The following is a 23434-nucleotide window of genomic DNA, read 5'->3' on the forward strand; positions in this document are numbered from 1 at the left end:
CGTTCCCCGCCCTGCCCGAAATGGACGAGTAACCACCCACCAAGGTTTCTCCTCTTCCTTCTCGCTTCTTCGTGTGCTGCCACTTTTATCATGAGCGCGCTCGCAGATGAACTTCTTGCCGACCTTGAGGGACTCTCTGAGGGAGAGGGAGAGGAAGAGGAAGAGGAGGTTGAGGCGAAGCCGGGATCCTCCACTGGCGTCAAACGCAAAGCGCGGGAGGACGAGGAGATGTCTGACGGTGACGGTGACGGTGAGGCGGAAAGTGAGGGTGAGGGTGACCAAGGAGATAAAACGGTCGGCTCCTTGGTTCTTGAGGGAGGTATCAAACCTTCGGAGGAGTTGGACGCGGAGGAAGTACAGCGTATGGATCTCGGAGGTGTGGAGGATGTGCGGAAAGTGGCCAAACTGGATGGGAGCAAGCGGATGAACGACACACTGAAGGTAAGCGCCTTTAGGGTATTGGGGATCTATATCTCATTTGTTGTGCTCAGGAAATCGAAAAATACCAAGCAAACCCCAGCACAGCAGAACAGATGTCTATGCCCGCTCATTCCAATCCCGAGTACACTCTCATCGTTCAGGCCAACAACTTATCCGTGGATGTAGACAACGAGATTTTAGTTGTGCATAAGGTATGCGATCTGTCGCGTGCGAAGTCCCTCGACCGTCTAATGGACTTTCAAGTTCATTCGTGATCACTACGCCCCCAAATTTCCCGAACTAGATCAATTGGTTGTCGATCCAGCCATGTACATTCGCTCTGTCCGGGCATTAGCCAATCACGAGGTATGCAATTTATTCCGTCAAGAGGACACTTTCATTGGATAACACCCCTTGCCAGGATCCAACGAAAGTTGATTTGGCAGGAATTTTACCCCCAGCAATTATCATGAGCGTTCTAGTTACTGCCACTACCACATCCGGTCAACCTCTCTCAGACGCGGAATGGAAGACAGTCCAGCACGCTTGTGACCTAGCTGATCGTTTGGAGGAAGCGCGGAAAAAGGTACGAATCCTGTTATCATTGCCGTAACGACCTACTAAACAACAGCACTCCAGATCTTCATGTACGTTAGCTCACGTATGAATGTCCTTGCTCCCAATCTATCCGCTATTGTTGGTACAACTACAGCTGCCAAGCTCCTTGGAGTCGCAGGAGGACTCAATGGTATAGCCAAGATGCCGGCATGTAACGTCTACGTAGGTTTCCGCATCTCTGTTCGAATCATCGTGATATCTGATAGTCAAAATAGCTACTGGGTGCGCAAAGAAAAATAGCGGCCGGCTTCTCATCCGTCACTCAGCGTCGCCACTCTGGCTTTGTCTTCCAGTCTGAACTTATCCAACAAACTCCACCTGAGTACCGACTTAAAGTTCAGCGAACCGTGGGCGCCAAATGCACCCTCGCAGCTAGAATGGATCTGGAGAGGAATCGGAGAGATGGTATATAACTCGATGACATTCTATTCCATTGGCTCACACACCATGACAGGGTCCTATGGCGAGGAGCTTCGAGAGAAGATAGAGAAGCACATTGACCGTCTCGCCGCTCCGCCACCGAGCAAAATCGTTAAGGCATTACCGATCCCAAACGACGGACCGAAGAAACGTCGTGGTGGGAAACGGTCAGTTGACTACTCCTGTGCTGCCATGCCGTACGCTCACTGTTGAGATAGTGCGAGGAAGGCCAAGGAAGCGTATGCGCAGACGGAGCTTCGAAAGCTTCAGAACCGCATGGCATTCGGTGAGGCGGAGGAAGAGATAGGTGCATTTGACCAAACGAAGGGACTCGGCATGATAGGTAGCGGGAAGGTCAGGGCTGGAGCGGGTGAGGCGAAGAGTCGTGGTATGTGCCTGCAATGGTCCGTCAGTCTGCTGAGCTGATCGTGGATACCTTCCAGCCAAAATGTCGAAGGCGAACAAGCTCCGCACGGCTGCACTGACGAGAGCTGCTCAAGCCGGTGGTACGCAGACGTCCGGCACAGCAACGTCACTGACTGTCACACCTGTGCAAGGTAAGCCGAAGCGACACGTTATCCATGAGGTCTACTCACATCTCCCTTTCCAAGGATTCGAACTGACCAATCGTGCTGCTGCTGCTCAGCGAGTGAAGGAGGCAAATGAGCGCTGGTTTGCGGGTGGTACTTTCTCGTTTGTTGGTCAGAAGGGTACATAGTGTTGCACTTACTTCCTAATAGAACACGACAGACGCAAGGCTTAGCATATGTGTCAACCGTAGCCATGCATACATCAATGGAAGAAACTAATGTTACAAAGGGAACTGCAGCGAATAACATGCGGAAAAGAGTGAACAACGTATAACAGCAGTATGGACTATCTAATTAGCTAAGGAGCGTTCAAAGCGAAGGGGGATGAGCAGTCGCAACTGTCTCCCCTGTAGCAGCGCTCTGCGAGACATCAATGAAGCCGGACTTTTTCGGACTGGACGACTTCTCCCGCTTCGTCCGGTAATCCCGAATGGCCGAACGAATGGCATCCTCAGCGAGCACTGAAGGAAGACGGTGCGGACACCTTCAGTCGAGCTGTGAAGGGGTGGCACGAAAACTTACTTGAACAGTGAAGCTTTACGGGCGGCAAGCAGAGCTCCTTCGCGATCTCGGTGTTCTTGATCTTCTCGGCATCCTCCAACGACAATCCCATCACCCTCTCCGTCATGTAAGAACTGGAAGCGATAGCACTGCCGCATCCGAATGTCTTGAACTTGACATCTGAGATGATCCCGTTGTCGTCGACCCGGATTTGGAGCTTCATGACATCGCCGCAACTAGCCACGACAAAAGTGAGCCATGTCGTCGCCCAACAAGGACGCTACTACTCACGCAGGGGCGCCCACGAGCCCTGTGCCAACATCTTTGTCGTTCTTGGGCAGTGAGCCAACCTGAACAGCAGTGTATGTTATCAGATAATGTTTTGGAATAATCTGGCGGTCTGGAACATGACATGACGCACATTTCTGGGCTGCTCGTAGTGCGAGATCACCTTTTCATGGTAACTGCGAGCAATAACGGGTCGTACCGCGACTCTGGTAGCGCGAGGGGACGCAGTGAGGACAGACTTGACGAGAGATGAGTGGAACATGGTGGAGTGGGAGCAAGAGTGCCTGACCTTTCAGACTCTCCGGACTCTTGTAAGCCAGGGCGGAGTGTGAATCAATTGTCACGTTACTCACGTAACCAAAGAGGAAGCTGATAGATGACGTAAGCCCAGGCCTTCCCTAATACGGGATAGGGCCACCTGAACGAAGCGCATCATCATCGCGTCGTGCTGGACGCGCCTGTGTATGTGGCCATCCCCGTTCCCTATTCTCATCGTTCTCCGCATTCAACTTGACGAACATCATGGAAAATTCCTCTAGCTCTGCACCTCCATCTCCACCACTCCGAGGATCCGACATGCCCATAGGACGTGGTTACTTTTCCGTGCCGTTCGAACGCTTCGTGCGCGACGACGTCTCTGACTGGGCGAGCGGGTTCACCCTACTAGGTACGTCTGTTCCGGAAGAGGTGAACTCGTCGACCTGAAACGCGTCCTCAGACACTCTGGAGACGTACTTTGATTCACGACTAGACCTACTTCAACGAAATTGGGTGAAACATAGTGATCGCCTGAAAATGAAAGCCGAGGGAACTATACAGGAGGTATTGAAGAAGGATGTCTTTAGGATTGTGCCCGGGTCTAGCGACCATCTCGATCGAGAAGTGCAGAGATTCAAATTGAAAGTGGGTACAGCCTTCGCAGCTGTTTCTGCACCATGGCTCACTTCTCCTTAGGTCTCCCGGCGACTCCTAGCCACAACAAGAGCGTGGCACTCCGCCAATGTTGTGCGAACGCGAGAAAAAGTTACATTTTTTCTCGGAGTGATGTCTTTATTTGTGACATCGTTGTTGTTCGGAATGGCTCCAGAGTGCGTCGCTGACTTCATTGGTGTGGTGGTTGGCTTCATGTTTTTGATAGGTGGATCCACATCGCGTACACCATCCAGGCTGCGTACTATCTTCCTATGCGCGTATACCTATACAAGAAGCGTCATTGGCATTACTTCCTCTTTGATCTCTGCTACTACACCAACCTCCTCAATTTTGTCTACATCTGGCTGCTTCCTGCCAACTCAGCTCTCTTCGTGGCCTGCTATTGTCTGTCACACGGATCTGTTGCGAGCGCTGTCATAACATGGAGGAATAGCTTGGTGTTCCATGACTTTGACAAAGTCACGTCCCTCTTCGTACACATCTACCCGCCACTCGTCTTCACGGTAATCAGGTAAATGATGTTGTTCACTGTGCGTTGTGTTATCACTCATCGCTACTCTTCATTTAGGCATTACTACGTTAATGCGGAGGAGCGCTTCCCAGCGCTTCTGGACCTGCCGCATCTCGATCCTATCCGATCCCTGCTTTTGAGCAGCATCATTTGTGTGTTCTTACTGCCCTGTAGTCCCGTGATCATTCATACTAACTGAATTATAGATCTTATTTGGCAACTGCTGTACTGGAAAGTGTGTCACTCAGCCGTTTGTGTATCCACATAGGCACTGAAGTTCATGTTGCAGTTTGTTTTCATCAATCGCCGTACAAAGATCCAATCAGGCCAGCGTGCGACATCCCTGACGTACCTTCTCAATGACAAACGTGGGGTGATTGGACGTACATTAGTCGCTGTCGCACCCGAACGTCGCGAAATATGGTTCATGATTGGCCAACTCTGTAAGAAGCTCCATGTCCATCCTCCTGAGCCATTACCTAACCTTTCACGCCCAAGTCTACACCATTTTGACCGAGCTCCCCGCTGTCTTCCTACTATACGACAGCTCATTCTGGAGTGGGACGTTCTTGATCTTTATTTTCGCCGTAAGCGTCTGGAACGGCGGCGGCTTCTACATTGAGGTCTTCGGCAGGAAGTACGTGCAGGACTTTCGTTGGCTATTCTGTCCCTGACTTATCGCATCAGGTTCGAACGTGAACTAGATGCACTACGCAAGGAACTGGCAGAAGTGACTGCGCGCTCAGAGCGATCAAGTCCGACTTTGGAGCCACAAAGCGATGACGACCTGGCCACCGTCTCCAGTTCGCCCGATATGTCCAAAGTGACGTCACCTGTTCTTTCCGCCACAGATCTCCCACTCGAGCCTCTTTCCCGGGTCTCTTCATGATGTGCTTTGTTTACTAGATATGACATGACGACCTTATACCGATGTTGCACAACTACGACCTCTTCAATGTGACGATCTCTATTTACGTGGATGGTGTATATGCTAGATCTAGACTAGTTTCTACTTGCTAGTATAATGATCCACTGTTATTGGCTACGATTACCTTATATTCATGATCACGCATCCGATTACAATCCTGAGGCCTGAGGCCTGAGCCCCAGTCAAAACCCCACCTTCTCAGGTCGGGCTAGAACGAAATAGAACGGTGTCTTCAACCTGCTTCGATATTACACGAGAAGAGGAAAATGAACGGTCCAGAACGAAATGAGTCGAACAAGATCGGGACGTGTTCAGTGCAAGATCGGATGTAGTCGAAGCCCATCGAACGGAACCGGGGGAGGATTTTTATATTTACTTGGCATTGCTACACTTTGATACACTTCAATATGCTTCAATCCACTTCGATTTGTACCGATACAATTTGATACAGTCCGATTTCTGTAGTTACTACCCCCAGCCACCTGCCGCCGCCGCCGCCGCCGCCGCCGCCGCCGCCGCCTCCCGCCCCCCGCCGCTGCCACCCACTGCCGCCGCTATCCACCGCCCATCCTATTGCCAATCCCACTGCCCATTGCCCCCCCCCCTCCCCCCCCCCCCCAATAGCTGGTACAACACCACGTCCAGGCATACATCCACTATCACCTGGTAGTGGCATGCAGTGGTCATGACAGTTAGCTCATGGGTGGAGATCTCGTAGGGGTTCATGTATGCGCAGTAGGGAAAATGCGGGAAGGCATTCATGGCTAGTGATGTGCCCGTTTATACAGGGCCACGCAGGCGCAACGCAAACAGGAACTTGCATCAGTGCGGCAGAGTGTTGGCGGAATCTCGGGCCTGCAATTGGCGTTGAATGCGTGCACCGGCGGCGGAAACTCAAACCTGGTTGGGAACTCGACGCGCGGTGTACCGGGAGGGACGAACGGCGCAGACGCGCACATGCACGACTCAGACTTGCATGTGGACTTGCAATGGCACCCTGCATTAGGCGGGAATGCGGACTCAGGTAGCAGGAACTCGAACCTGTGTGTGCATGGCACAGGGCGGGAACTCGGACTCACACGTGGGCGACTCGGACCTGTGTGACTCGAACCTGTGAGCACGCGATGGCCAGTGGTAGGAATGGGCGGAGACTCACCGCACACGGCATTGGGAGGGGACTCGAACCTGTCCACATGCGCGGGATGCGCGGGCAACTCACTCCCAGAGTGCTATTCTGCACCTTGCAACTTGTCAACAGTTTGTCCAGAAACTCGTCACCTACAGTGGATTGAATATTTGACATGATGGGCATAGTCAGAATTGTGCATCAGATTGAACCCTACACAGACTGGGGCTACAATCAGACCAGGACGATAAACTTACAACACTGTCATCCACTTGGCACTCGCAGAGGATGTGACATCGGGCATGCTGGATGCACCATTGGCCATTTGAAACCCGACATCGACTGCACAGGACCCGCTGAGGACCTGCTGTTATCGAAATCTGGCTTGACATGGCTCCTGCGGGTCGTTAGAGTCCGAAATAGGGGCTTAGCGAGAGCACCAAAATCTATAGGTTAGAAAGGTACTGGATTGGAAGTTTCGGCAGAATAGGAGTAAGCTTAAGTGATATGGCTGGTAAAAAAGATTACCAGGGTATCCACTGGAGGAGACAGTCGGGGCATGGAGTGGTGGATTGTAGGAAGGAGGAATGGCAACATTGAGCATGGCGAATCGTTGACAACGTCACATGACCATAGCTTTCGATGCTCTAAGGCAAGTCGGAATTTCGTTCATAGACCTCGCGCATTCGAACGTAGGTATTTCAAGGTGCTGATCTAAGAAAATTCTATGCACATCTACGAAATGTTGTCAAATTCTCAGAGCATTTTGTGAATGCTGATCGAAGGAAAATCGTGTGCAAGTGCTACTTTTCGGTCCACTTCGATTTGGTACGATAGTCCTCCTCGTGCGCCGTGCCTCTTCGATTTGTCCCGACCTGAGAAGGTGGGGTTTTGACTGGGCCTGAGCTCTTGCAAGAGAATGTTCGTTTTAGCGTGTCCGCGCGATATAGAATGCAGCAATTCAATAGCAAGGAGAAAAACATAATGCATGCGTCGCCCCGTTCGCCTGCATGATATCCAGGAACGATTTGAGCTATCTCCCATAGTACATTCTCCCATAGTACATCGCGACTAACATGGTCTAACGTGCCCAAAACGTAACGGGGCAAGCATTTTGTTCGTCTGGCAAAGTCGGACTTCGTGGGCAAGTGCACTGCGCTAGATGGTCGATGGGCCTGTACCATAATGGAGAGGTAACTGGACTCACCTTCCCAGTTGCTGGAGCACCATCACTGCACGGTTCGTGAGGATGTCCGATATTGCCCAACCTTTTTGAATGAGGCAATTTCACGTGAATGGTATTGTCTCCAAACGAACGTTTAGCAGAAAGCATCATGATGAACTGACACGTTGGTCGGAGGTAGGTATGTAGACACCATGGCTAACGGCCTAAGCCTAATATCGACCCTGCCGGCCTGACGCTGAAAATTCGAAACTCGAAGCGCCGAAGTCTGAAACTGAAACACGACGTCCGGAGGCATGCATTATCATGCCCTGGGCAACGTCGTACCCCCATAAAATAGGAGATGGTACCCACACCGTGCACCCTTTCCCTACCAGCGGCTTACGGACGAGTCATTTATGATGAATATGACGACAACGACCTGTCCTTGCTTCAACTCTGCGTGTTGCCGTGCTGATCAAGCCCTTCCTGAACAGTCGCAGCAGATTACACACTGTCTTGACTGGTTTATGAGGGAAACTTTGGAGGACTCACCAGAAGCGGCGAAGATCGCATGAGGTTGGAACGATCAGCATGGGACAGTGAGGCATGCATATGAAGCCCGCTTTTGCTGTTGAAACCTCGTCAAGGCGCCACCTGAATACCATATTCTCGGCATAATGACAACGTACTTGTACGATGTAATTCTTCCTTGGATTGTCCAATCCAAAACTCTCCCATTTGATGCCACTGCTCAACCACCCTGCGAAAGGACCAACGACTCCTTGTAGTACAGATTTCGCAGATTGATATTCGTACATTGATTGTTTGATATCAAAGTACGATTTCCTGTTGACAATTACATATTTTTAGATGACCGGGGTGAGTATGTTGTCAAAACGCGCACTGCTCCAGCTGATTACCTATCAGTGCTGCTATTCTCTCGCACAAATGAAACAATGAGACTTTTGACAGCTGTGGTCTAGTGTGGTCATAATCTATGACAATGTCGTGTTCATAGAGTGGGATGCGATAATACCTAAACTTCGGATTGTGTTGATGCTTCGGCGGTACTCCACGTTTTATGCCGTTGATGAGTACCTCTGCTGGATTCAAGGAGTCTCCAATCCAGCAAAGTGCTAGGTATGGAATATGCAGCGAAACCAAAACCCAGAATAGCAAGACACGATACACATACAATCGCTGCAGGAACTTGTAACACCCAAAGACGTCGATGAATGGATGAAAGGAAGCTGAGCGAACCGGATCGCCGGCTTATTGATGTTGAACCGTGGTGGGAGGGAGTCTGGTGCTGACCGGTTGGTGAGCGACTACAAGCTGTCCAGAGAATCACCCACGGTGGAGAACATCGAGTCTCTTCCAAAGCGCCCTTTCACAATCTTCCTTGACCATACTTTGCATGCCAGCGTCCACTTCACCAATCACCAGCGTAGCGATGTACAATGGGTAGAGGAAGTTGGAGGCAAGCGCGCCCTGAAAGCCGAGTACATTCCAACGTGCAATCTTATCGCTACAAGACATGCAAAGTGTCGAAGGAGAGTCGGCACGCCCCGGCTTAGTGCGTAGCACACCGTAAAGAGAGTAGTTGTTTCGACCTCGTGCAGGTGTGTTGGGCGGAGGCGGTGAGGAGACCGCTGAATCTTTCAATTCAGCCATCTCCTGGCCTTGAAACGACGCTAAGAAGCGAACGGAAGCGTCACCACCTTCACCTGCATCAGGGGTCTTGCATGAATCGTAGATCGAGTAACTCACATGGGACGGTTGAAATGTACATATGCACTTGAACGTCGCCGTTCATTTCATATTTTCCCTCTACATTACGTTTAATCCAAGGAGAATCAAAACCACCAGAATGTGTTCGCTGAACTTCCTCGAGAAACCAACGTACTGCGCCCCTTCGGGCCAGCACTTCAGCGTGGCTGTCGTGCAGTGCGTCGCCTTCGTCAGAGAATTTGGAAGTCGGAAGGCATTTCGAGCCAGTAGCAAGAGATATCACTTTTAGAAGCTCTCCCTTTGACAATACAAATGACGCCAATATCGTGTACTTCCCGATAGGCACCCTGAAGTTCAATGAAGAGTAGACCCCGAACGCTGCCGCAGCTACAGAATCGGAGGAAATCGAGCACCCGGACATGCGAGACACAGTGCGGCCTGAAGGATATGATGGGATGTGCGAGTTTCAGTATCTCAGCATCACTCTGAGATGGGAACCCAGCGAGAAGAAGTCGTGGGGTGTTGACTCGGACCGCAAGCAGATCCTGGACTGAAGGTGTCATTCCAGATATGGTATCTATGTAAGAACGTGTGAAGTTTGACTTAGCAGCGAGCTTGCGAGCATCTAAGTCAAACTAGTGCTTACTAAGCGAGAAGCTGAATGCGGGAGGACACCAGCGTCTACGTTGTCTTCCTCCTCCTCCGCATTCAGCTGTCTCGCCGAGCCGTTTTTTCATCCTGGTGTTATCAACACGCACGATCTCCACGATCTGTCAACCATGCCTCAAAGTGGACCTCCCGCAGGTGTGCCGGGCAAAGACATGAGCCTATTCGCGGGCGATGGTGAGAGATCAGTTGGGGGGAGTAGAGGCACGAGGCAGCCAGCCTCGGAAATAGCGGCCTCTTCGAGCGAGAAGCGGCGCCGCAATGCGGAAAGGGCTAGCCGGAGAGAGGACGGCGAGGACGACGTGAGCGACGACGAGTCCGTAGACTTCCCTGAAGGAGAAGAGAATGATCCAGAGGCGATCGAGACGCAGCTCGGCGGTGTACCGCAGCCTACGACACCCGAGAAGAGCATTGACAATCACACCTTACTGTCCCAGATCTTAGAAATGACACCGCAGAGCCAGAAAATTGCTCTCGCGATGTGGCAGCAAGGACATAAGTCCCAGAAGTCAGGGAAGCCCACCAACGCATGCATAGAGGGTCCCCCGCTCACAGTCCTCTCCGAAAAGAAGATCGGACTCTTTTCCGCGCGGATGGCGCAGCCGCACCCACAACTCGCGGTGCTGCTTGTGAACGGGCACCACTTACCTCTCTCTCTGTGCACCACGGCGACTATCCAAGACATCTATCACAACCCTGAGAAGCTGCACTTTAAGAAGATGTATGACCTCCAGGGAACGAAGAAGGAAATGGTCGATGTAGAGAGCTGGGCCAAGACCGAGCACAAGATGCAGCCGGAGGAGTGGCGGGACGCGTGGCGCCATTTCATGGGTATTCTAGAGCGTGTTTGCGACAAGCCCCTCCAGCGGCGTTTTGCTGAGCATTTCACATGGCTTTCCGAGCGGGAGGACTTCACGGAATCTTTCCCGACTGTCCTCGCATTCGACATCGACATTCGACGTGCTTACTTCATGTCCTCAGCACCATTCGAAGTGGGATCCACCGACTATAAGGAGCATTTTGTGCAGGTTCAAATGCGATCCCTTCGTGAACTCGCATCACAGGTGGCGGTGGCAGCAGCGGTGCCCAGCCGTGGGCGCTTCGACTACAGACGCTCCCCACCCGATGCTCCTCCTGAGGCTGCATCTGCCTCCGATAAGCCCTTTCGCGGGGGCAGGGCACCCACATCCGCCGGTGTGCTCTGCCTTATCTGCGGCGAGAGCGGACACCGGGCAAACGCCTGCGTGCGAACCACAATGCACAGCGGCAAACCCGTCTTCTCCACCTGGTCTGACAACCGACTCCTCGTCTATTCAACACGAGCAGAGCTGTGTCTCGGCTGGAATGTGCAAGGAAAGTCTCCCTGCAAGGGCCGTTTCTGCCCCGGAACAGGTGGACATCGCTGCTCCTTCTGCGGTTCCAGCGGTCATACCGCTACGAGTAAGCGGTGCCTCTGAGCGCGATCACATCATCACACCATACGACGCCGACGCCTTCGAGTCAATCCTTCGCCATCTCGGCCTTTTTGATCGCTATCCGTCACTTCCATACAAACTTCGTTACGGCTTCCCCATCGGCACGTTTGATACTCTTCATCGCACCTTTGCTCCGCCCAATCATTCATCTGGCATAGAGCATATGTCCTTCATCAAAGCATATGTCTCCGAGCAAGTATCTCTTGGACGCATGACTGGTCCATACATGAAGGACCAAGTCGAAACAATCTTGGGATCACACTTCGTCTCTTCACCTCTCGCTGTCGTCCCCAAAGCGGGCTCGAAGAAATTCCGTCTTGTCCAAAATTGCTCTTATAAAGATGAATTTGGTGTGTCCGTCAACAGCCAAATTGACTCCGACGATTTTCCCACAAAATGGGGTACCGCAGCTCAGGTGGCCGAAATTGTGAGTGCCGCTCAATTATCTCCTGCCGCGTGAACTCGGGCAGCTCTATTTGGGAGGGGTGCACGTCCGGTCTCCGGTGCCCCCACCGTCTGCGCTGCAGATCACCCTTCCGGTCGCGGAGGGTGCACAATTGCCATGCCCGTCCGGTCTCCGGGGCCATGCGGGCGCTGCCCTATTATTAACTCGTTGCGGGAGCTTGCCACTGTCTGCAAAGTTCTGACCGCTCCTGCCTTGGTCTCACAGATTGCTGATGCACCGCGCGGTGCTCAGGCTGCATGCCTTGACATTGACTCTGCCTTTCGCAACCTTCCCATCCACCCGCCTCACAAAGCCTTCCTCGTAATTCAGTGTGATGCGGGACAATTCTACATTGACCACGTCCTACCATTTGGTGTGTCGTCTGGCACAGGTGTGCAAGGTGAGCCAATGGATGCTATTGTGGACATCCTCGCAGCACATGGGATTGGCCCTTCTCGGAAGTGGGTGGATGACCTCATCAATTTTCGTTTTCCACTGTCGTGCACGGGCACCGATAGTGACCCCTTCAGATATGCATATGGTCTCACGGACATCTTTCGAATCACCACTCCACTCGGCGTCCCGTGGCATCAAACAAAGTTATCCGATTACTCCTACCATGCTGTTTACAGTGGTTTCCTCTGGGACATCGAGCGCAAGTATGTTTCCTTGCCTGAGGAGAAGCGAGCGAAGTATCTCTCGAAACTCGAAACCTTCCTTGTGGCATTAAGCAGAGGCCGCGTATCGCAGCACGATGCCATGTCTATTAATGGCACGCTCTCACATGTCACCTTCGTCTACCCTCACGGCCGGGCTTTCCTCACCAACCTCTGCACATTTGTCGCATCATTTAAGAACCGCTTCGCACCACGCTATGCCCCACACTCAGTTACCTCTGACATGCGTTGGTGGCATACCACCCTCTCAGTTCCTGATGTTGGTCGTTCGCTAACTTCACGAGGCCCGCTGCAAGACGTTGGTATCTGGGTGGATGCCTCCTCCAGCTGGGGGATTGGCATTATTGTCGAAGGCCAGTGGAGCGCCTGGCGCTGGCGCGGTGAGCCAGGTTCCTGGAAGAGCGATGGACGGGACATTGGCTGGGCCGAAATGATCGCGGTCGAGCTTGCAGTGCGAACTGTCGAGGTGCTGGGTCACCGTGATGCAAATGTCCTTATCCGGGGGGACAACCAGGGCGTACAGGGTGCATTTACACGCGGCCGTAGCCGAAATTTCCAAGTCAACGCCTCTATACGTCGTGCTGACATAATCTCCATGTCCCTCAATATTCTTTTCACTGTGCGCTATGTTAACACTAAAGACAATTTGGCGGACCGAGTCTCTCGCGGCGACCCGGATCCCTCAATGTCTCGTCGGCTCCCATCCTTTATGCTCCCCGAGGAGCTCACTTTCTTTCTGGTTGATGCCTAAAGTGTCAGCATCGAACACTGCGCCTGCACGTGCCGGCGCGTCGTCCAAGGCGAGGGAGCCTGCAGCCACCTCGGCTAAGGTGATCACTGTAGCTCCCTCGTCGCGAGCCTTGGCCCGACAAAAACCTAGACAGCCGCGTTCCAATAATCAGATATCCCTGTCATCCTTTCGTCCTCACGTTCTTGCTCGTGATCGTCTCGAGCTCTGGACGACACCTCACGCACTTCGGTTCCGAAAGATTCTTTCCACGCACACCTCTCTCGACTCTTCTGTACAGCTCTCGAATGTCATGCTCTCATCCCTTGATGTCAATACCCGCAAGAATTATGGCGCGGGACTGCTTCGTTTCACTCAATTTTGTGATTGCCTGGGCATATCCGAAGAACTACGCATGCCCGCCCCAGAGCCCCTGCTTGCCGCATTCATTGCAAAATGGAGTGGGCTCGTTGCTCGTACCACCGTCGACAATTGGATTGCTGGTCTCTCATTCTGGCATGCCCTACATGGTGCTGAGTGGCACGGTGCCAAGATGCTCCGCATCACCTGTTCGGCGATCTCGAAGGCGGCTCCCGCAGCGAAGCCGAAGCGCTCGCCAGTCACAATTGAGCACCTCTATGCCCTTCGTGCCCACCTTGACCTCTCAAACTCCTTTGACGCTGCCGTTTATGCTACTGCGTGTGTGGCGTTCTGGTGCTGTCGCCGGTAGGACATGCTGTCTAAATCCTTCGCATGGTACCTTAGCTGATATATAATACAGCCTCGGGGAACTTGTAATACCTTCCGTGGGTACCTTTGATCCCATCAAACATGCCATCAAGTCATCCACAGTCCGTTTTTGCATGGCCCCCGGCGGTGCTGCCTACGCCTCGTTCCACATCCCGTGGACCAAGACCACTAAGCAGCTTGGTGCTGACATCATCGCTACCGAACTCGGCGACCCCTCATCTGCCGTCGTCGCACTACGCCATCATCTACAGGCCAATGCTGGTGTGCCTCCTAGCGCACCGTTCTTTGCCTTCGAAACTGCCGATGCATCTGGCTGGGCCCCCATGACCCGTGACTGGTTCCTAGGTCGCTGCAATACTGTCTGGGAGAGCGCGGGTTTCGAGCAGCTGACCGGGCACTGCTTCCGCATTGGCGGCGCCACTGAGCTTCTACTTCGTGGCACACACCCGGACGTTGTTGCAACGCAGGGCGGTTGGAAGTCGCGAGCCTTTCTCGAGTATTGGCGCAAAATTGAGTCCATTCTTCCTCTTTTTATTTCCAAGTCTTTCGATCAATCTCGCCTGCAGCTCGCTAGCAATGCAATGGACTCCTTCCGCAAGAAATACCACCTGTAGCCATATCTTGTACCATAAGCTTGTACTGCTGTTTATCCTACTGCCCCTTATCAATGCACTATTAATATACCGAGTTTATTCCCGCTGCGGATCACTAGCCCTGGGTTGGGGAAGTCGGCGGCTTGCGCTGAGTCACGACTGCTGTGGGCTGCGCTCCTTGGGTGGTTAGCCGTGTTCTCAACGACTCTCCGCCGCTTCACGCTCGAGTTGGATTCCAGCTTCCTCTCAGCTCAAGCTCACATCACGTACAACGCCTGCCTCGCCGGTTAGATCGCCTGCGTCGAACATCCGCGCACACTGCGGCATCATCAGGCGCTGTCCCTTTGGCGGTTTCCCCGCACTCGTGAGCTCGAGCCTCTTCGCAAGACGCGGAATCCACCTCTCCCCAACCCAGGCTACTAGCACTAAGCAACGAACGCGTCAAGTGAGTTGCACAGATATATTTGTCTAAGAGCTCAGTACACGAGCACTTAGGAAGCCCCCTCACCCACGATTCTCCCTCAATCTCAGTGTCACGGCTTCTGCATTTACATCAAGTCTCACGATGATTTATATATCTAGAGGTGCGTGTACTCAGACGACGCATCAGTCAAGCATGATGTCGAATTGACGTGCTCTTCAAGTTCTCAGGGTGAATGTAAGCCGCCGCGGACGGCTATAGTTTACCATTTGCTCTTGAGCTTCTTCTTCCAAATTCAAAGCCAATCCCTTTGTGTCAACTCACCCTCTCCTCACCCGCTATCTAACGCTCTCGAGCCACTCCGTCTGTTGTACGTCAGGTACGTCACGAGATATTTGGACAACCCAGGTCATTCTGGTCACAAACGTTCCTCTCGCAGATCCAACTCATGCGACTTCTCGAGGGTCAGTCGTGTCCTCAAGAGCTTCTGCAGTGGACACGCTTGATCCGGAGAGTGCTGGCGAGGGCCCACATGCCCGACCACATGCAAAACATGCGCAGAGCCTCAGGCCGACGCTCCACTATTGACAATTTTGATCTTGCATCCATTCCTGGTGGCGTTTCTTTAATTTTTGGACTGTCACGTGCCTCGGGTAGAGTCTAGAAGTCGCGTTGTGTGAGCGTTCATTCACTTACTCGCCAGGAGATGATGTCAATCGCCTAGTATGTCACGTAGCACAGCTTAACGTGTTGGCCTCAATCACTGCACAGCCCGCGGCAAGAAGCTCACACTGAAAGGCGAATGTGAATAATCACTATCAACCGTATCTGTCGTCCATTCCTAATATCATACAGATAGTAATACTTCTTCAAGTCAAAGGGAATAAGGACAAGTTACAAAGATTTACAAGGCATGTTTGATCAACCCAGGGACCAAATTGTGCGGTAAAACAAGAGATCCCACAACATCCACAAGTCGCGTCAGGGCACAATACAAGTTCCAACTTAGTGTCTTCACATCGTGGACAACACAGGCTGCCAGACCCCGAAAGAGACTTCTTCCATGTGGTACAGGATGACTTGATCCCATGGGATAGGTATCATATTCGCCTACGAGAGAAGCAAACAGCAATCAGGATGTTTCATTCCCGGAGGGCATAGGATGACGGAGGCGGTTATTCACCTGTAGATAGTGCACGCAAGCACGAGCAATTCGTCTCGCAAGGGTCTGTAGTTCTACATAACCGTCGTAATCATCCACGGGGAGCTCGTATGTCATTGAACCGTAGCCAGTCCACTGGAATGGAATTATTCAGTAATGGCTTCGAAGAAACATTCGTAAAGTGATACGTACCCGCAATCTCAGGATAATCTTGCCTCGGTGGTCTGCGTTCAAATCATAGTGGGTCAAGGAATTGTTTCCCGACAACATAACGTTCGCCATGGCCTCCCCAAGCGTAACACCTGAATGCGCTGAGCCCTTGCGCTTGAATTTGATCAATGTCGAGCTGTTGCGATGGTACGAATCGAGCGGAATACGTCCGTGTCGGGACATCGACGAATGACGTCGACGGTGCATTGCAGGAGCATACGGCGTCCCGTACGCACCGTCATGGTATGAATCTCCATATTCCGTGTCGTCGTAAAGAAATTGTTTTCAACAACCTTATGCGAGCAAGAATATGTCGCACCTCCAACGGGATGGTATCGACTAGCGACGCGTTGCTGACCATAGATGGGATACGCCGGCTGGGGATAGTTCTGTCCGGTTGAGCGTGAGATGAAGCATAACTCGTTACTATGCTCTCTCGCCTACTTCTCCATATAATCCTGGAGTTGCTGCTCGGTCATATCCGTGTTGACCGTAGGGCCCAAAGGGTACGGACTGGCGACGAGGAAAGGCGAGCTGGGTCTCGTATGCAGGATAAGTCATAGCAGTGGCGAGAAGTGTCAGTGGAACAGCGGAAAAGAATCTGCGAGAGGGAATCTACATGGACCGCATTTTATAGAACAGGCGTGGGGATGGCGCGTGTCTCGGTCCTCGGATGACAGACGCCTCTGCCTCAAGGATGTCGCCCAGTAGCAACAATGCACACGAGAAGGATCAAGTATATCAGCAATGACGCTCCTCATCTTCCGCATCCCTGATGATCCTCCTAACTCATGACCACAACCAGGTCAGGCGGAGAGCAGCTGAACTTGATAATGTGGACTGCGACCCATGCGACTGGACAGAGCTGAGGCGAGACGCATAATAAAAAAATCAAAGAGAACAGGTGCGAAAATATTGCTACGGATGTGTCTATGTAGTCGGGAAAGCCCTTGATTTCGGAGTCGAACTGACACTGCGGTAAGTGTGCAGGTCTGCAGCAGCACTCGCTAATGTGGTACATACATCGCGCACTGAGAGGAGCTCGAGCCTTGCGCGTGGCTCAAACGTCACATAACGTCACAGGTGCATGCATGAAACGAAGTGATATGAGCACGGCAAGGAGCTGTGAGTGGCCACAGGCAGGCAGTCACGAACCTGAACTACTCGTCCACTTTAGGACGAGCGCGTAGAGGATCTGGGTTTCCGGATCTGAACTCAATTCAAGTGCAGCGACTTTCTTGGTCTGTGGCTATTAGATGATGTGACCTTTCCTGCCCACAAGTTGGGACGTACTTTTGGGGCAGTCTTGTTACGACAAGCCATAACAATGTCTGGAAGCGACTGGTCGGATGTGTTAGAGCCCTCATCTCCTGAAGATGGCAGCAACTTCCGACGCAGCCTTCAAATTGACATGAAGGGACTAGTTGGTGACGCTGTTGGAAACGTGAGTCTCTGACAGCTTTCTGTGGACTCATAGTCTCCGGTGCTAGTGGTATTCTTGGATTCAATCCTCTTTCAATGTCTTCGTCTAGGGTTGTAAAGACATGGAAGAAGCGGACTGAGACAATTTGTTTGTGATGTCGACAGTGACCTGTCTCTTCAGGTTTGAAGCTCTAATAAAGCATGTTATGACAGATGAGTATCAGTCCTGGAAGCAGAGATGTGGTGTTAGCTGCGTATGTACACCGTTCAAGTTTGTCGTTTGCATTCACGTTCCAATTGCTGTGGCAATAGGCGAAAAGGGCTCTTCATCATTGACTTGGAAGCACCACTCAATGTACCGCGGTTTGTTTATTCACCTCCCTCCCGGGCATCCGCAGCTCAATGTTTTGACTAGATTTCTCCCACAGGGTGGTACATGGGATGTTGCCGACGTCCAGTGGAACCCTCATTTGACTCGCAGCGAATACATAGTCTCTACTTCAAACGAGAAGCTGTGAGTTTTAATCCAGACATCTTGAGGTTGGTCCTGATGGGCTTCTGAAGGCTCATATGGAATCTGCTACTGGGCGGTAAAACTTCCATTGAGCACGTCTTGCGGTCTCACTACCGTGCAATCACCGATATCAATTGGCACACAACTGATCCTGACGTCGTAGTCAGCACAGGGATAGACTCTTGGCTTTGGGCCTGGGATCTCAGGACGCCTCAGAAACCTGTTATGGGTTAGTAGCCTGGCACGTACTGGTGCCGCAGTCGCTCACAATGGTGCTGTCTTAGGTCTTTGTGCTTTTGGATGTACGCAGTGTATTTTCTGCGTATATAAATGGTCCTGAACCGGTTGTGGTAGCTGGCGGAACGCAGGTTAAATGGAATCGCCAAGATGGGAACCTGCTTGCATCTTCCCACTTAAACGAAGTCTTCTTATGGGATCGGAGGGTAACTATACTCGCTCTTCAAGTTTATGCCTTTGTAGTGAAGATGCAATCCAGAAAGGGTCACTTCCAGTCTCCCGTATAAAAGCTCATAATGCCAAGATATACGGCATCGATTGGGCACACGGCAGACGCAACGAGATTGTAACTTGCTCTCTCGACAAGACAATCAAGATATGGGACACACAGACGTCTGAGCCCAAGATCACCATTCGCACTCGATATCCGGTCTGGCGAGCTCGTGACCTCCCTTTCGGCCGAGGTGTCCTCAGCTTGCCGCAGAGAGGGGAGACTGCACTTGAGCTGTTTGCTCACGAGGATTGTCACACGCCAATCGAGACTTTCGAAGGTCATACAGATGTGGTTAAGGAGTTTGTCTGGCGCAAGGGTGGACAAGGTTCATTTTTCATTTCTCTTCACTGTTAGACGCACAATGAATGTTCGTGTTTTTAGATGGATCAGAGTTTCAGTTAATTACTTGGTCAAAGGACAAAACCCTTCGTTTCTGGCCAATGGACATTGAGGTAATGCAGGTAGCGTTTCGGATTGTCGTACTATGAGCTATGCTCATAGGAGTCTTCGGCAGAGAGCGGGTACAACTCCTACACCTCAGTCGATCGCTGCTCTGTCACGTCGTGAAGAGTTGAAGGTATCCTTCAGCAATCCGCCTACAGGAACTGATTTCCCTCCTGCTTTGTCTGCGCCCGTTGGTCACCGGGCGATCCTGGCCGAAATACGTGCACCTTTTCCACCTCGGGCGGCCAGAACGAGCACCGCCATGTCGCACGCAAAAGCTACTGCGCGCTCCCCGGAAGAGGAGCTCAACTTACGATCCTCGATGCCGCGGTCAAGACCTGTCCTTATTGCGCATGGAAGGGGAGGGACCATGACTCGTGGTCATGTTGGGGGACGCTCTGCTCAGATTAACACCTTCGCATGGTTGTCGAGTGTCAAGGTTGGTGGGACGAGAGAAGGAAGTTCTGGCCCCGGCAGCAGTGGAGAAAATGGGACTGCCTCTCGGTTGGAGTCAAGATCGAGACCGCCATCTCTTCCAGGTAGGTCAAACTCACAACCTCTGTCCGGTACGCAGAGAAGCAGTGATGCAAGAGACAACCGCGAGGATGATCACCGGGAGGGAGAGCCCGGACAGTCACTGCAGGATGAGTGAGTGCGTCAATGCCCAGCTAAATATCTTGTTCGCTCAGGGCTGCTTAGGATCACATCCGTTATCAATAAGCTAACGACATCCAAGGTTAAGCTCGAAAAGGTATGTCATCACACGAGCTCTTCAAGGACATGACCAGACGTCGCGTAGGCCGATCTGACGAAGAAGAGGACGTGTACCTTTGGTTTGCACGGCCCATGGGGCGACTCCACATCTGTATTCATCCGGGTTTCGTTCACCTTCCCTCGAGACTATCCTCAAGCGGCTTACCCTCATGGCATTCCTATGGTTGACCTCGAGCGGAATCCTCTCATCTCTATGAACAGTCGCGCTTTCATTCTTCGTCGTCTTCGAGCCATCCGAGAGCGCCAGAGGCCTTGTCTTGAGAAATGCCTGCGATTTCTACTCGTTGGTGACGACAATGGAGATATTGGCAGACATATAGGATCAGATTCAGAGTCTTCGTCGGAAGACGAAGTACCCGCGGCATCGCGCAAATATCGAGACTTGACTTACTCGCTGCTACGGAGTGACAAGAACCTCGCTGAGCCGCGCACTTCACAGGGGGTCTTCGGCGTGAATGGTGAGTATCAGGTTCGATGCTCCATTCTTTATGCGTCGCTGTGTACTAATGTGCTACAGGCGAACTCGTGTGCTTCTTCCGAGCACCACCGCGCATTGTGCGGAATCCGATGCAAGAAATATCTGTCTCTCCTTCGATCGCTTCTCGTGGCCAAGAAAATTCTCCGCGCCTATTCCAGTCGCCTGCCTTGCTATCGGATGCTGTTCGTCATCTCCGCTTCGCGGCGCACGACCGTGAAACTGAAGACACGGAAGTGAAAAGGCCCGAAGACGTAAACAACATCCTCCGTATCATGAGTAACTTATTCACTTTTTCGCAACACAAGCCTATGAGGGTCTCAGCGTCTCATGAAGACATACCTACTAATTACTCATTACTCCCTACAAGGCGGAGTACAGTATTCATCAAGAAGACCCCTTCACTTGTCGGCATTGATACAGCTATCGCTCAGGAATACGAGCTTACCGCTGCAGACCCGGCAGATCTGTGCAAGAAGAATGCTGAAATCGCTCGTCTGCGAGGCCGCGTCGACCACGAACGGGTATTCAAGCTTATTGAACCCGTGATCGCTAATGCATCTACATGTCTTATGAACCTGGATGAACTGTCCGCTACGACGTGTAGTAGTCGCGGTTCTCTGGCCATCAGGCTTGTTGACAAATTGTGAGTTATCCGCCAATCTCGCTCGAGCACGATGACACTCATGACTTCCTCAAGGTACAAAGAGCTGGCAGCCACCAAAGACATACAAATGTTGGCAATGATGTCTGTGCTGCTGCTATGGACGTCTACCTTACGTAAGTCGCAGTGGTGGCCTGAGAATACCCAGCTTATTTGTAGTGCAATAGAGAGCCAATCAGACGTCATCGTGCATACTGATTCCTCGCGTCTATATGCGGGCGTTGTATATCCGCAGAAGCTTAGTTTACCGGATCCCTCTGGTCGCAATAGTTATCAGACCCGTCGGAACCAGTCTTTTTCGCCAATCTGGACTCGCCCCTCTCCGTCTCCAACCTTTCAACCGCTCGCTCCTCCACTCTCGTCGCCATCTTCTTCACGAGGCTCTTGGTCAAGTTTGTTTAATGCCAGTAGTATGCGGCAGTTAGTAGCTGGTACATAGAAGTTGTACTAATTGGTTTCAATGGGTGCTCTGACTGGGTGTTTAATAGGTTCTCGTACTGGAGGCGCAGTCCCTGTTCCTGTAGCGGGCAAGTTGCAACGCGGCTTCTCATCTCCTTCTCAGGGATACAGCAAGGAGTTCCTTCCCCCGACTTCGCCTACCACCAAGTCCTGGTCTGAGGCTACAAATATTTCGGACATGATGTCGGCGGTTGCTTTCTCATCTGCTGGACACCCACGTCGACCAACGTTCTCGCAAGTACTCTCAACGCAGCCAACGCCAGCGGATAAGAGGAAACTTGTTCTTAATCTCGTGAAGACACCGCAACATCTGTCAGCATTCACGTGTGTATCTGCTACCAATGCTGACCCGTCTTTTGATAAATCAGAGGATCCTTGCAGTCCCAGCTGCGTAATCAACTGCTATGTCATACCTTGGTATATGCCGAGATGCTGCTTGCTTGGGAACTTCCTGACAAGAGAAACGAGCTATTGAAGCTCATCGAAGGAGAATTGGTAACGACCGCGTTAAACCCTCTTATCGTCGAAAACACGCTGGTTCTCGATCAATTGGGTAAGTTCTAACTTTGATACGAACTTCATCATGCTAATAGTCTAGCTTCAGGACAAGCTCACAATTGTGAACAGGTGAATGAGATGAATAGCGCAGCCTCTGTTTGTGCAAGCCGTTCAAAACTGGCACGTTGTACCATTTGCCGTATACCAGTAAAAGGTATGTGATGTCTTGCAAATTTACGAAGTTTATGAGTGACTTTGGTGATGGTGGCGCAGGTCTATCATTTATTTGTCCCGTATGTCTTCATGTCACGCATGTCGCCTGCTGGGAAGCACGAAGAAGTGTCTCCTGCGCTACGGGTTGTGGGTGTCAGTGCACCACTCAAAGCAATAAATTGCTCGCAGATGTACTTTCGTTGTCACCATTATGGATAGCTTCGACTTCCATTAGGTAATATCGGTCGTAGCACCTGCCAATTGAATATCTCCTTAACGAATTGGTTTGCCTTGAAGTCTCTGCACTGTATCAGACCACAACGGGTGCTATAGCTATGCGCACATTCCAGGAATGTAACTTATCAGTGTCAGGACTGACATTAGCTTGCCAATTGCTGGCGATCGAGTCTCGGTAGACCCGGCACTAAGCGACAGCAACTTGTGGCAGCGCGACTCCAAGACACAAGGCGAGTAGCTGTATCCAATCGTTAGAGACGTAGGAGCGGGAGAGAATGGTTGGCAAAAAAATCGACCGTACTGTACACGCCCAACCCTCGATGGGATGGGCCGACTCTGAGCAATTCAGGGAGATTTCGGCTTATGAAAGCTCTGGCGGCCGGGCTGTACAAGATCTGGCGACCAGCTGATTGGTCATCGCCTGGACAGGACATCCCGCAGTCAGCTCCGCAGGATATGTCCAGCCAGCTTCCGGCCTTGCCCCGAGATCGGGCTGGAATCTACTCACCATCGGGCCATATTCTTTGTGTTTGGGCATCAATCGTAGTAGCCAGAAGCTCAGATGCGCCTTACAGCTATCCTCTCGTATTTTTCAATCGTCTTCAAGCCAAAATTTAAGTGCTCTACCCAAGGAGAGAATGGACTTCAGTGTTCTCGAGCCAATGCCCAAGCCGAACGCGCCGTTGCGGAATCTCAAATGTGCCGTGATGGCCCATTTTCCTGATGGCTCGTGCGCGCTTGCCTTTTCAACACCTTTCCTTCCACCACTGCCACGTTAACGTCAAGGCCTCCCCTCAAAAGCAGTTTCAAGGTGAGCTGGCCTAACACCACACTATGATCCATGGCCCGACGGTGAGTCCTTCACT

The 23434-nt window shown here is 51.8% G+C and overlaps 9 protein-coding genes across 9 annotated transcripts; 6 read left to right on the plus strand and 3 right to left on the minus strand.

Annotated features, from left to right (window-relative positions):
• Positions 1-90: 90 nt before the first annotated feature.
• On the plus strand, positions 91-2176 carry SCP_0205730 (Pre-mRNA-processing factor 31; the record flags this gene model as incomplete). Its single annotated transcript, XM_027754487.1, has 10 exons — positions 91-441; positions 492-632; positions 685-786; positions 842-1006; positions 1060-1200; positions 1254-1443; positions 1493-1625; positions 1677-1846; positions 1902-2015; positions 2070-2176. The coding sequence occupies 10 exons, from the start codon at positions 91-93 to the stop codon at positions 2174-2176; spliced, it is 1614 nt and encodes a 537-aa protein (XP_027610288.1).
• Positions 2177-2357: 181 nt separating this feature from the next.
• SCP_0205740 (Iron sulfur cluster assembly protein 1, mitochondrial) lies at positions 2358-3099 on the minus strand (the record flags this gene model as incomplete). The annotated part of the gene is made up of 4 exons (XM_027754488.1): positions 2358-2509; positions 2571-2785; positions 2841-2899; positions 2971-3099. The coding sequence occupies 4 exons, from the start codon at positions 3097-3099 to the stop codon at positions 2358-2360; spliced, it is 555 nt and encodes a 184-aa protein (XP_027610289.1).
• Positions 3100-3359: 260 nt separating this feature from the next.
• SCP_0205750 (Uncharacterized membrane protein) lies at positions 3360-5170 on the plus strand (the record flags this gene model as incomplete). The annotated part of the gene is made up of 9 exons (XM_027754489.1): positions 3360-3504; positions 3556-3740; positions 3792-3925; positions 3976-4281; positions 4339-4433; positions 4488-4516; positions 4571-4724; positions 4780-4918; positions 4969-5170. The coding sequence occupies 9 exons, from the start codon at positions 3360-3362 to the stop codon at positions 5168-5170; spliced, it is 1389 nt and encodes a 462-aa protein (XP_027610290.1).
• Positions 5171-6284: 1114 nt separating this feature from the next.
• Positions 6285-6939, minus strand: SCP_0205760 (hypothetical protein; the record flags this gene model as incomplete). Its single annotated transcript, XM_027754490.1, has 5 exons — positions 6285-6305; positions 6366-6487; positions 6593-6596; positions 6651-6781; positions 6864-6939. The coding sequence occupies 5 exons, from the start codon at positions 6937-6939 to the stop codon at positions 6285-6287; spliced, it is 354 nt and encodes a 117-aa protein (XP_027610291.1).
• Positions 6940-10010: 3071 nt separating this feature from the next.
• Positions 10011-11354, plus strand: SCP_0205770 (hypothetical protein; the record flags this gene model as incomplete). Its single annotated transcript, XM_027754491.1, has 1 exon — positions 10011-11354. The coding sequence occupies one exon, from the start codon at positions 10011-10013 to the stop codon at positions 11352-11354; it is 1344 nt and encodes a 447-aa protein (XP_027610292.1).
• Positions 11355-11535: 181 nt separating this feature from the next.
• Positions 11536-13245, plus strand: SCP_0205780 (hypothetical protein; the record flags this gene model as incomplete). The annotated part of the gene is made up of 2 exons (XM_027754492.1): positions 11536-11799; positions 12043-13245. The coding sequence occupies 2 exons, from the start codon at positions 11536-11538 to the stop codon at positions 13243-13245; spliced, it is 1467 nt and encodes a 488-aa protein (XP_027610293.1).
• Positions 13246-13636: 391 nt separating this feature from the next.
• On the plus strand, positions 13637-14585 carry SCP_0205790 (hypothetical protein; the record flags this gene model as incomplete). Its single annotated transcript, XM_027754493.1, has 2 exons — positions 13637-13947; positions 14003-14585. The coding sequence occupies 2 exons, from the start codon at positions 13637-13639 to the stop codon at positions 14583-14585; spliced, it is 894 nt and encodes a 297-aa protein (XP_027610294.1).
• A 1414-nt stretch (positions 14586-15999) lies between these two features.
• SCP_0205800 (hypothetical protein) lies at positions 16000-16540 on the minus strand (the record flags this gene model as incomplete). The annotated part of the gene is made up of 3 exons (XM_027754494.1): positions 16000-16095; positions 16169-16282; positions 16340-16540. The coding sequence occupies 3 exons, from the start codon at positions 16538-16540 to the stop codon at positions 16000-16002; spliced, it is 411 nt and encodes a 136-aa protein (XP_027610295.1).
• Positions 16541-17684: 1144 nt separating this feature from the next.
• On the plus strand, positions 17685-22570 carry SCP_0205810 (hypothetical protein; the record flags this gene model as incomplete). Its single annotated transcript, XM_027754495.1, has 19 exons — positions 17685-17801; positions 17993-18033; positions 18092-18142; positions 18195-18293; positions 18344-18522; positions 18578-18595; positions 18648-18736; positions 18790-19129; positions 19186-19256; positions 19319-19896; positions 19948-19999; positions 20048-20480; positions 20540-21143; positions 21198-21277; positions 21329-21592; positions 21650-21932; positions 21989-22173; positions 22225-22332; positions 22392-22570. The coding sequence occupies 19 exons, from the start codon at positions 17685-17687 to the stop codon at positions 22568-22570; spliced, it is 3771 nt and encodes a 1256-aa protein (XP_027610296.1).
• Between the last annotated feature and the right edge of the window lie 864 nt (positions 22571-23434).

The sequence above is a fragment of the Sparassis crispa genome, assembly GCF_003851025.1.
Source record: "Sparassis crispa DNA, contig_000001F, whole genome shotgun sequence".
Taxonomy (NCBI): Eukaryota; Fungi; Basidiomycota; class Agaricomycetes; order Polyporales; family Sparassidaceae; genus Sparassis; species Sparassis crispa.